The sequence below is a fragment of the Brassica napus genome, chromosome C9 (assembly GCF_020379485.1).
Source record: "Brassica napus cultivar Da-Ae chromosome C9, Da-Ae, whole genome shotgun sequence".
In the NCBI taxonomy this organism is placed as follows: Eukaryota; Viridiplantae; Streptophyta; class Magnoliopsida; order Brassicales; family Brassicaceae; genus Brassica; species Brassica napus.
Genome location: NC_063452.1, coordinates 3,359,856 through 3,373,058, shown reverse-complemented (window position 1 = coordinate 3,373,058; position 13,203 = coordinate 3,359,856). Strand labels below are relative to the sequence as shown.

General features: G+C 32.4%; 2 protein-coding genes across 2 annotated transcripts; one reads left to right on the top strand and one right to left on the bottom strand.

Moving 5' to 3' along the window:
• Window positions 1–1,687: 1,687 nt before the first annotated feature.
• Window positions 1,688–3,306, bottom strand: LOC106440339 (F-box/kelch-repeat protein At5g26960-like). Its single transcript, XM_013881980.3, has one exon. The coding sequence runs from the start codon at window positions 3,233–3,235 to the stop codon at window positions 2,006–2,008; it is 1,230 nt and encodes a 409-aa protein (XP_013737434.2). The 5' UTR covers window positions 3,236–3,306; the 3' UTR covers window positions 1,688–2,005.
• A 7,087-nt stretch (window positions 3,307–10,393) lies between these two features.
• On the top strand, window positions 10,394–12,661 carry LOC106442571. Its single transcript, XM_022710188.2, has 5 exons — window positions 10,394–11,226; window positions 11,314–11,625; window positions 11,707–11,814; window positions 11,909–12,098; window positions 12,320–12,661. The coding sequence occupies exons 1-5, from the start codon at window positions 10,394–10,396 to the stop codon at window positions 12,659–12,661; spliced, it is 1,785 nt and encodes a 594-aa protein (XP_022565909.2).
• The last annotated feature ends 542 nt before the right edge of the window (window positions 12,662–13,203 follow it).

Below are 13,203 nucleotides of genomic sequence, written 5' to 3'. Positions count from 1 at the left end.
TCCAAAAATTAATTAATATTTTTATATAAATAAATATAATGAATTCATGCACAATGAAAAATATCAAACATATTTTTGTTTTTACATATTCTCTTTGTTCCATCATGATAGATTTTTTTTAAAAACACATTAAATCAATATAATAAATATGATTATAGAAAATAATATATTTTTTATAATTTAGTTGCAGTATATTATACATATTATTTTGTATCCTTTTAAAATATATGATCAATAAAAATCATGTATTATATATTCAAAAAGTAATTAATATTTTCATATAAATTAGTTTCATAAATTTATGTATATACTTTCATATTTGATAATTCATAAATTAACTGTATACTTTCATATTTGTTAATTCATAATTTAACTGCATACAATTATAAATGTTAAAGGTTATTTATAATTACTTAATATCAATAAAATATCAAACATATTATTTTGGTTTTACATATAAATTTATGCATTTTATATTTTGAAATTTTTGAATGAAGATTTATTTGATACAATAACATATATTTTGTTAATTTTGAAATTTGCATTGAAAGAGTATTGAGATCTTAAAATTTTAATTTTGAAATTTGCATCGAAAAATATCACATCGAAAATTTTGAGATTAAGGGTTTAAATTTTCTGTTACATCAAACATACAAATGTTAATAAAACCATATGAGTAAGAAGTCTCAATAATAAATATTTTTATTAAAATATACTATTTATTGATGTCAATATCCTTGAAATATAATTATATACCATATAAAATAAATAAAACGATTATTTTGGTTTATTTACCATAAATATATTGTAAATAAACAAGAGGTATTGTTTTGATTTATGTGATTACTATGATCTCCTCGTGAGTCTGTAAATGTTTTTGCTGTAAAAAAAAAAAGATTACTATGATCTCCTATATATTAATTGAGAAACAATTGATTACTCTAGCAAGTGTAATATTTATTAATTAATATTGTTCGGAAATCTTACAAAAGATCGATACAACTAAGATTTATTTAGAAGTTATTGAAATCACCTAGCGAGAACATGGATTGCACAACAAACTTGTTTTCCTAACCTTAACACCCTTTCTATTCGTCACAGCACCGACATAGAATATTTGAAAGTGTCAATTGACAATCTGAAATTGTAACGTTTTTTTTTAAGTTTAGCCCATTGTTTTTCTTTTCGGACCTAGAACAATTTTTAATGATTAACTAAATTGGCCACATACATAGTAAAATGTGTTTTGGTTTAAAGATTGTTGCATGGCCAAAATCAATATGAACCTTCGTCATTTCGTTTAAAATTTTATCAAAATAAAAATATAAAATTGGACAAAAAAACTGAATCCAAAAAACCGAATCAAGGCCGATCCAAAGACTAATACTGAATTTTAACCAAAATTGGATAGATATCCAAATGGACTTGGTTCAAAATTTTGGTGACTAAAAAATAGTTGTAAGTTGTACCAGAAATGAGTTTGTACGGTAGCAAGGAGTTGTTGAAATGTTAGAGTCTAAACTCAAAATGAAATTGTTTATCTCTAGACTCAAAATGACAATACTCTCTCTACACTCAAAAACACCACCGTTTTAATTTGGGCCAAAGCTTTAACCTCTGTTAGTAGGCCCATATTCAATACATCTCTAACAAATCAATCCCAAGAAAACTAGTCACTAGACTCCTCTAAAAGAAAGATTAGTTTTGTCTAATTACTTTCTACAAACTAAAAAGTAAATGAATACAGAATCCTCTTATCCTTGAGTACAAAGTCTCAAGTCGAATCCAAAGTGATAAAAGTTTTTTTGTTTAATTGGGAAACACAATCAACCAATAAGGTCACAAGCTCGAGACGTCGTCCACCTTTTTTCCTCCTCGATATTCAAACCACTTAATAGAGTAACGTGCACCTATCACAATGATTTTGTTTTGTCCCCTTTTACTGCTGCGTACGTTAGCCTCTCCCCACATCTCTTACTCTTAATCCTGCGCCGTGGACCCCGCTCTACCACTCCACACACGCGCACGCGGCGCGTGTAATCATTTCCGGTAGATCCGCCGCTCTCCTCCACTCTCCATCCACCGTATCGTACAACAACACAAGGCTCTCTCTCAGCCCCCTCTCGCTCCTCCCACTCCGTCGCAGCAAATCGTCAATGCACCCCACCACCTGAACCACCGCCACTTTATCCTCCACGCCGACGCAGCTAAACCTCACCGTCCCGTCTAACCTCACCTGCGCCGGCAACGGCGGACTCTTCAGCCTCGTCCATTCCCCGAATCCACCGCCTCCCCCGCGACGCGCGTAGAATCGCCAGAACGAGAGCTCCACCGCATGGCTGCTCAGCACGTACACGTGTCCCACCGCCGCGCAAGCCGCCACCACGCATCCACCTCCGGGAACTGAGCGACTCCTCAGCCACTGACGCGATCTCACATCGAAGAGATCCATGGAGCTCGCGTAAACGTGCGCCGCCGTGCCGCGTGACGTCACCGACGTCTCGTTTCCGATCTTCAAACCTCCGATCACGTAGAAAACTCCATCCACCGCTGCTCCGATGCATCCGTACCTCTTCCTCGCCGCGTGCGTCACCACCTCCCACCGGTTTCTCTCCGGATCGTACTCTTCAACCGCCGCCGTGACTTCCGAACCACCTCCTCCACCAGCAACGTAGATCTTCCCGGAAACGACGGCGATCGCGAACTTCTTCCGAGGGAAAATCATCGGCGACCTCAAGGCAACAGTCCCCGTCCACGCATCGTATCTCAAAACCGCATTTCTACTAACGACGTAAACCCTCGGTCCAATCGCCGCCGCGCGCGCGTGAGATAGACTTCCCTGACCACCGTCGTTGCAAACAGCGAGGGAAACTCTCCACGACGGAACCTCAGACTGAATCTGCAAAACCGCGGCGAAAAGTCCGGAATCGACGGCGGAGATGGCGAAAAGAGAATGCCGGAGAAGGCCTAGACGACGGCGGAGGTGGAGGAAGTAAGGAGAGAGGAGGAGGCGAGACCAGCGGCGGCACACGGCGGTGAGAGAGGGAATGGAAGAGGAAGGGACTCTGGAGAGACATTCGAGCAACAAATCGTCAGGCAGAGAAGAGATCGGCGTGACGGTGGCCGGAGGATTCGCATGGTGGTGGATCGGGACGAGTGATTTGGCGTCGGAGGGATTGGGTAAGCAAGATTTCATGAGCCATGAGAAGTGCCGGGAGTTGCAGCTCTCTGACATCAGATTTTTCTTACAGAACAAAATCTGATCCTAAAAATAAGAAATAAATAAATTAATCTCTGCGAGTTACCCAGTTTACTTTTAAAATAATAATGTATCAACGACTTAGGAGGCGTTATTGGTTTATATATTTTGATTGATTTAGAAATCCATACAGTATTTATAAATCCAAGTAAAATATACAAATTTGTAAATTCTCTCGGATTAGTATTTACAAATCCGGAGGTTTTCCCTCGGATTTGAGCCTTTGTATTTTTAACAAAAAAATCTATGCAAATCCATTTAAATACATTATGAAATCAAATCTATTAGTAAATCCGTATGATTGAATAACACTTGATTTGAATTAGAATTTATGAATCATTAAACGAATAACACATGATTTCAATACATATTTTAAAATCACAGAACCAATAACACTAGATTTAGTTTGGATTTTCAAATCCATCAAAATACACCAACCAATAACCCCCACTTAGCTTGTGTTTATGGTTATCCACAATGCCCTATAGTTTAATTGATTAAATAATCACTTTTTGAACAGCAATTAAATAATAACTACTACAACACTTTCAATGGTTTTGTACTTTAAATTTGGTACTAGATCCGGCCATACATCAAAATTATACAACTAACAGAAGAATTTTATTTGTAAAACAGGGATTTAATTTGTTATCCTATTGTTATATAGTAAATTAGTAATCAAACTAAACAAGTTGTATGTAAGTCTTAATAATCGCTTATATATTAATTGAGAAACAGTTCACCAAAAAAAAATATTAATTAAGAAACATTACAACATTGTTTTGTAGTCACGTGTTAACATGGAAATAAAATTCAGAATTTTTAGAAAAATATGTTCATCTTAATTTATATTATATTTTTTTAACTAACTATCAAATTGATAAATAATGTACAAAAGAATATTTTCAAACTTTCCTAAAAAAAAGCTACGGAATTACCTAATATGATTAAAGCATATATATGACAATTAATGATTATGAATAATAAATATTTGATAACAATTTTTGTATTTTAGCTATTTTTTGTTTAATCTTATATTATTAAAAGATACTAAACAATCACATTAACTATATAATAAAAATTATTTTTTCTTATATGTTATATTTTGAATTTTAAAACGACTATAAATTACTAAAAAGGTTAAATGTCTCACCTAAAATTTTGTAATCAATGGTTTAACTTTTTAGTAATAACAAGATACAAATAATCATAAGTCGTATGAATATGAATATGAGTCTCATTTAATAGACATTCATATTATATATTAATATAGTTTTAGATTAAACTATATAACATATAAAATACATAAATATGTTAATTTCTAAATTTGTATTGAAAAATTATCGAAACCTTAATATTTTAACTTTGAAATTTGCATTGAAAAAATCGCACATTAGAAATTTTGTGGTTATCTTATAAATATGAATTCTAAATAATAAATATTTATATTAAAATATATTATATATCTATGTTAATGTCACTGAAATTTACTTATATATCATATAAAATAAATAAAATGATTGTTTTGATTTTTTACCAAAAACAATATCGTAAATAAACAAAATGTATTGTTCTGATTTATGTGTTTACTCTAATTTAATTATATAAATAATACGTAAATGAACACAAATAAATAATACGGAAAATTTGGAAAAATACATCAATAAGATTTTAATTTGAAAACTACACTATTATTTATTTATTTTTTAAACTACACTTGTGTATATGTAAATTGACTAAACTATCCAATATATATATGTCTATCTATTTTAAAATTATTATATATTATCATTTCTTCTTTTTTGTGCATGGTATATTTTCTCGTGTATCGCCAACATCGTCTCTTTCAATGGCAACATCAACTACGTTTTTCAAAACTTAGAAAAATAGACATTGTATGGTGGATCTGTTGAAAATTATTATGTTTTTTGTTAATTTATTGCAGGATACTATGCTTTTGATCAAAACTATACAACTAATGAAACAAGAAAGAGCTATGTTTTATTCACGAAAAACAGAGTAAATCTGTTTTGTACACATAAACAAAGTTTCCAGATATAAGCATACAAGCAAACCAACACAAACACGAACCAAAATAACCACAACTTATTCATGAATTAAATAATTGAACATATATAACTTTGATTAAAAAAAATGCTTGTACAGAAACACCGAACACGACCTAACATCAAAGCACCACCTCCGAATGACTTAACCCCAAATCCTAATCAAGAGCAATTTCAAACCATTAGAAGAATTCACTCATGAAAAGTCACATACGTAACACTAATAAATTTGTTACAATTCCAGATATCTACTTTAAGATCCCTAAGGCCTTCAAGCAGAATGAACTGTAGCTTCTCATGGAATATAACGCTTGTTTCACCATTTTAAGAATTATAAAATATTAACATTTTCAAACTATAAGAATGAACAATAGGGATTTGTGTAGGTTCTGATTTATAACGTAGTGGTCTAAGTTTTTGTGATTCAACTGCACATTAAGTTGTCGATTGTATTTAACTTTAAAAACAATTCTAATACACGAACAACCAAACATACATGAATCCAAAAATCATATAGTGATTCATGAATTAAATTATTAACATGTATTTATTTCATAATTGTGTTTATCTTAGAACAAAATAATTTATTGTTTTAATTTTGTTTTTAGTTTTTAGTTTAAAACAAAATCTGGATATAAATGACTTTCACATATAAGAAAGTGCAGTTTTCAAAAAGAAAAAAATCAAAATGTATTCTTCAAATTTAAAATCATAAATAGAGTATTTTTCAAATTATCCCTAATAATAATATATATAAAAAATTATATATAAAATTGCGCGGATCTTAACTTAATCTATATTATAATAGAGGACTTTCCTCACTCCTAAAAGTGTCCACGTGGACATCTTTTTATTATTTGTAGGTCCCACGTTCGGTTTGATCATTATATCCCAGTTTACTTTTAAAATAATAATGTATCAACGACTTAGGAGGCGTTATTGGTTTATATATTTTGATTGATTTAGAAATCCATACAGTATTTATAAATCCAAGTAAAATATACAAATTTGTAAATTCTCTCGGATTAGTATTTACAAATCCGGAGGTTTTCCCTCGGATTTGAGCCTTTGTATTTTTAACAAAAAAATCTATGCAAATCCATTTAAATACATTATGAAATCAAATCTATTAGTAAATCCGTATGATTGAATAACACTTGATTTGAATTAGAATTTATGAATCATTAAACGAATAACACATGATTTCAATACATATTTTAAAATCACAGAACCAATAACACTAGATTTAGTTTGGATTTTCAAATCCATCAAAATACACCAACCAATAACCCCCACTTAGCTTGTGTTTATGGTTATCCACAATGCCCTATAGTTTAATTGATTAAATAATCACTTTTTGAACAGCAATTAAATAATAACTACTACAACACTTTCAATGGTTTTGTACTTTAAATTTGGTACTAGATCCGGCCATACATCAAAATTATACAACTAACAGAAGAATTTTATTTGTAAAACAGGGATTTAATTTGTTATCCTATTGTTATATAGTAAATTAGTAATCAAACTAAACAAGTTGTATGTAAGTCTTAATAATCGCTTATATATTAATTGAGAAACATTACAACATTGTTTTGTAGTCACGTGTTAACATGGAAATAAAATTCAGAATTTTTAGAAAAATATGTTCATCTTAATTTATATTATATTTTTTTAACTAACTATCAAATTGATAAATAATGTACAAAAGAATATTTTCAAACTTTCCTAAAAAAAAGCTACGGAATTACCTAATATGATTAAAGCATATATATGACAATTAATGATTATGAATAATAAATATTTGATAACAATTTTTGTATTTTAGCTATTTTTTGTTTAATCTTATATTATTAAAAGATACTAAACAATCACATTAACTATATAATAAAAATTATTTTTTCTTATATGTTATATTTTGAATTTTAAAACGACTATAAATTACTAAAAAGGTTAAATGTCTCACCTAAAATTTTGTAATCAATGGTTTAACTTTTTAGTAATAACAAGATACAAATAATCATAAGTCGTATGAATATGAATATGAGTCTCATTTAATAGACATTCATATTATATATTAATATAGTTTTAGATTAAACTATATAACATATAAAATACATAAATATGTTAATTTCTAAATTTGTATTGAAAAATTATCGAAACCTTAATATTTTAACTTTGAAATTTGCATTGAAAAAATCGCACATTAGAAATTTTGTGGTTATCTTATAAATATGAATTCTAAATAATAAATATTTATATTAAAATATATTATATATCTATGTTAATGTCACTGAAATTTACGTATATATCATATAAAATAAATAAAATGATTGTTTTGATTTTTTACCAAAAACAATATCGTAAATAAACAAAATGTATTGTTCTGATTTATGTGTTTACTCTAATTTAATTATATAAATAATACGTAAATGAACACAAATAAATAATACGGAAAATTTGGAAAAATACATCAATAAGATTTTAATTTGAAAACTACACTATTATTTATTTATTTTTTAAACTACACTTGTGTATATGTAAATTGACTAAACTATCCAATATATATATGTCTATCTATTTTAAAATTATTATATATTATCATTTCTTCTTTTTTGTGCATGGTATATTTTCTCGTGTATCGCCAACATCGTCTCTTTCAATGGCAACATCAACTACGTTTTTCAAAACTTAGAAAAATAGACATTGTATGGTGGATCTGTTGAAAATTATTATGTTTTTTGTTAATTTATTGCAGGATACTATGCTTTTGATCAAAACTATACAACTAATGAAACAAGAAAGAGCTATGTTTTATTCACGAAAAACAGAGTAAATCTGTTTTGTACACATAAACAAAGTTTCCAGATATAAGCATACAAGCAAACCAACACAAACACGAACCAAAATAACCACAACTTATTCATGAATTAAATAATTGAACATATATAACTTTGATTAAAAAAAATGCTTGTACAGAAACACCGAACACGACCTAACATCAAAGCACCACCTCCGAATGACTTAACCCCAAATCCTAATCAAGAGCAATTTCAAACCATTAGAAGAATTCACTCATGAAAAGTCACATACGTAACACTAATAAATTTGTTACAATTCCAGATATCTACTTTAAGATCCCTAAGGCCTTCAAGCAGAATGAACTGTAGCTTCTCATGGAATATAACGCTTGTTTCACCATTTTAAGAATTATAAAATATTAACATTTTCAAACTATAAGAATGAACAATAGGGATTTGTGTAGGTTCTGATTTATAACGTAGTGGTCTAAGTTTTTGTGATTCAACTGCACATTAAGTTGTCGATTGTATTTAACTTTAAAAACAATTCTAATACACGAACAACCAAACATACATGAATCCAAAAATCATATAGTGATTCATGAATTAAATTATTAACATGTATTTATTTCATAATTGTGTTTATCTTAGAACAAAATAATTTATTGTTTTAATTTTGTTTTTAGTTTTTAGTTTAAAACAAAATCTGGATATAAATGACTTTCACATATAAGAAAGTGCAGTTTTCAAAAAGAAAAAAATCAAAATGTATTCTTCAAATTTAAAATCATAAATAGAGTATTTTTCAAATTATCCCTAATAATAATATATATAAAAAATTATATATAAAATTGCGCGGATCTTAACTTAATCTATATTATAATAGAGGACTTTCCTCACTCCTAAAAGTGTCCACGTGGACATCTTTTTATTATTTGTAGGTCCCACGTTCGGTTTGATCATTATGTCTGCGCAAGTCTCTGCGTTTGGTTTGATTTAGGTACATGTGATTTTAATTCGGTTCAAGTCATAAAAAAATGTTTGGTTATATGACAAAACTCTGCGTTTTATTTTGGGAAAATTCCTTAAAAAATACACATATTAAATTTTCTTTGCTAAAATAATACACGAACTATTTAGCCTTCCCATTAATACACAAACTAAATTTCGTTATCCATAAAATACATCAACTTTTGAATTTCGGAGGTTTTACACCTCAATTTTGACAGTGTTAACTCTGTTTAACAGAGTATTAAGACGATGTTAATTTTTTAATTAGACACGTGCTTGAGCCGTGAAAAACTTGGGTATTTTCATAAAATTCTCAAATCGATTGAGAACAAATCCTAATTTCTTCTAGTCCCAAATCGATTAAGAACCCTAATTTATTCGAATCTTCTCGAAACTGTGTTCTTCTTCTTCTGTCGCTTTGACCTCCATGTTTTCAGAGAGACAAAGAAGATGAGGTGATTTCATTTTCAAGAAATCTTTTGACTCTTTAGAACATGTCGCTTTGAATTTGCTTTTGATTCTAATTCCTTACTTTGATTGTAGTGATCAAGGAGTAATAAGGATTTCTCTACAGTATGGAGGCATAATGGAGCACAAAGATAACAATTTTTTCTATCGGGAGGATTTTTCAACAAAGATATTGTTATCGATCCGGATTACATGACATGGTCAATGTTTGAAGGTTTCTGTGAAAACAATGGGTCAAATGGGCCAGTGAAATATGTTTGGTACAAGCTTCCACAAGAAACTATGGATTTGGTGAGAGCGATTTTCGAACTCACTTCAGATTCGTCTATTAATCAGATGTGTAGTGAAGCTATGAAAGTAGGTGGGGTCAATATTTACATTGAGCAAAACATAGGTGAAGAAGAAAGGGTTGATGAAGAAGTACAGAAGGATGGTGAAGAAGACAGAGGTGAAGAAGACAGAAGTGAAGAAGACAGAGATGATGAGAGGCAGAACAATGGAGAACAGTCAAACGCTGCTGATGAGGCAGAAGAAAAAATCATCGAAGATGGAGGAGAAGATATTCCATTTCAGTCACTATTCGTGAAGAAGAAGTTAGAGGTGAAGCTAATGATGATGAGGAAATTAGAGGTGGAGCTAATGATGATGAAGAAGAAGAATCTGAGAGACAGTTAAGGGATGTTGAACATCCGGCTCCTGCTGTTGACACTGACGATGAATGGAAAGACTTCAATCGACAGGAAAAGGTCATTTCGAGAACAAGATACAACAATGATAAGCCTCCGTACATGTGGTTAATGCAGACATTCAACAGTGGGGAGGAGTTCAAAGATCAGCTGCTACACTATATTTTGAAGAAGCTATGTAGATGGGAGAAAACGAAGTTAGGAGCCATTTGCACAAACGACAAATGCAAGTGGAAGATTTATTGCTCAGTTGGGAAGCCAAAGAGGAAGTGGATGGTGAAATCTTATGTAGATGGACATAACCATATGAAGAGTAGCAAAGCGAGGATGTTGAAGCAGGGTACAATTGCAAGGTTGTATAAGGATGAAGCAAGAAGAAGGCCTGGTATTAAGTGGACTGACATCAAGGATGAGATAATGATGAGGTACAATCTCTCAGTTTCTAAATGGATATGCACGAAAGCAAGAAGAATGGCTCTAGACTTGGTTATAGAAACTCAGAGGGAACAATTCACAAAACTGTGGGATTACGAGAAGGAGCTTCAGCGTTCAAATGATAATACGAAGACTGAGATTGTGACTATTTCTCGTGAAGATGGCAAGTTTGTGTTTGATAGATTCTACATTTGCTTTGAGAATCTTAGGAGCACATGGAAGCGTTGTTGCCGGCCTATTATAGGACTTGATGGAGCGTTTATGAAATGGGAGTTAAAAGGTGAGATTCTTCCAGCTGTTGGAAGAGATGCGGATAATAGGATTTATCCTATTGCGTGGGCAATAGTTAGAGTCGAAGACAATGCTTCATGGGGTTGGTTTGTTGATAAGTTGAAGTCTGATTTAGAGTTGGGGTTAGGAAATGGATTCACTATCATATCTAACAAGCAGAAAGGGTTGATAAATGTTGTTGCAGACCTTCTTCCCGGCGCAGAGCATAGGCATTGTGCTAGACATATTTTTGCTAATTGGAAGAAGGTTTATGGACAGTCAGAGTATGAGGATTACTTCTAAGCAATTGCATACAGCTTCACTCAAGGTGATTATCAGTACAATCTACACGCTTTAGAAGTGTTCGATGCAACATCACACGAGGACTTGTTGAAAACAGAACCGAAGAAATGGTGTAGAGCGTTTTTCAGTCCACATGCACGATGCGAGGATGTGTGTAACAACCTCTCAGAAAGCTTCAACAGAACAATCAGTGAAGCTCGTAAGTTGCCATTGATTAACATGCTTGAGGAGATTAGGAGACTTGCAATGAAGCGTAACTCTAGAAGGCGTGACAAAACAAGTGGTTGTTCAACTCCATTTCCACCAAACATCATAGAGATTTTTGAGTAAAACCGCAAAGCAAGTGAACATTGCACGGTCATTAAAAGCAGTGAAAGCTTATATGAAGTCACTGAGTTTGACTGTAGCTACTTGGTATGTCTTCCACAACAGCATTGTGCTTGTAATCACATCACGGGAATACCTTGCCAGCATGCTATTTATGTCATTAATGAGCATAATAAGGAACCTGCAGAGTGAGTACCTTAACTTATCTCTCTCTCTCTCGCTTGTAGCTTTGTTTATGTTATATATGTTTTAACTCTCTCTCTCTCTCTCTCTCTTTTGTAGCTATGTTGATAGTTACTATCTGACATCAAGGTGGCAAGATACTTATGAAAACAACATAAAACCTGTCAACGGTGAGAGATTGTGGGAGAAGACGTGTAAAGAAGCTGTACAAATCCCTGAAAAAAGGAGAATGTCAGGACGTCCGAAAAATTATGATAGGATCAAAGAGGCACATGAGTCAAAGACAAAGGTCACAAGAAAGGGAAGAAGGATGACATGTAGCAACTGTAAGCAAACCGGTCATAACTGTGGAACTTGAACTCTACAAGCTGCTCCTGAACTTCCTAAACGCAAAAGAGGACGACCAAAAAAGACTCTGGTTAGTTACAAGTTGATTTGCATATGTGAAGCTTGTTTAATGAAGTGTTGATCCGAATTACAAGTTAATTCATATATGCTTTTCTTTATAAGGATGATCCTTGGAGCATTCACAATGCACCGAAGAGGAGCAGGAATGCTCAAAGCCAGTCCACACCAAATCCGGTCAGCACACAGCCTTGTGTTGATCCACAGCCTTCAACTGCTCCACAGCCTTCAAATGCTCCAGCTGCAAGAGGACGTGGTCGTCCACGGGGACGAGGGAGAGGGCGTGGTCGCGGTCGCGGTTGCGGACGTGAGCGTGAGCCTCTTGTTCCAAGAGAGTGTGGTTGCTATATTGGTCCTTATTCTGGTCGTGTATTTGATGTATGTGGGCCTACTGCTGTGAGTGATCAGAATTCACAAGGCTCTCAACAACAACCTCAAGACTCTTAGGCTCTATCTCTTTGTTATCTTCTTGTATTGTACTTTTCTCACTTCTAAAACTATGTAGGATGATCTTCTTTTGGTTGGATGTTTTCTTAAACTTCACCACCTTCTGTCACTTCTCTTTAAGATTATCTATGTTAAGCTTGCTTTATTTAAGAAAGAAGAGAGGAAGAAGACACAAAATATAACAACAACTAACATAAACTTCATTGATGATCGATGATAAACCGAAACACTCCAACACACATCCATCGTTAATACAAACCGAAACAGAAACACAAATCCTAATGAGACCAATGAATTGCCTTAGCAATTTCTCTTTTTCAACTGATGTTATAAGTGCAATTTCAAGTTTCTCCTTCTCCTCTGCAAGTCTGTTCCCTTCCTCCAACAGTAATTCAGTTGAATCTCCAGCTGGGAATTCTTAAGAAGTTGTCCTAAGCAACTGTTTTAGATTTTTTATTTCTTCTCTCTGACGATCCATCACGCCTCTGGCCTCCAGTAAACTCTGTTTCTGCCATTCATTTTGCTCCTCCTTATCAACCCAA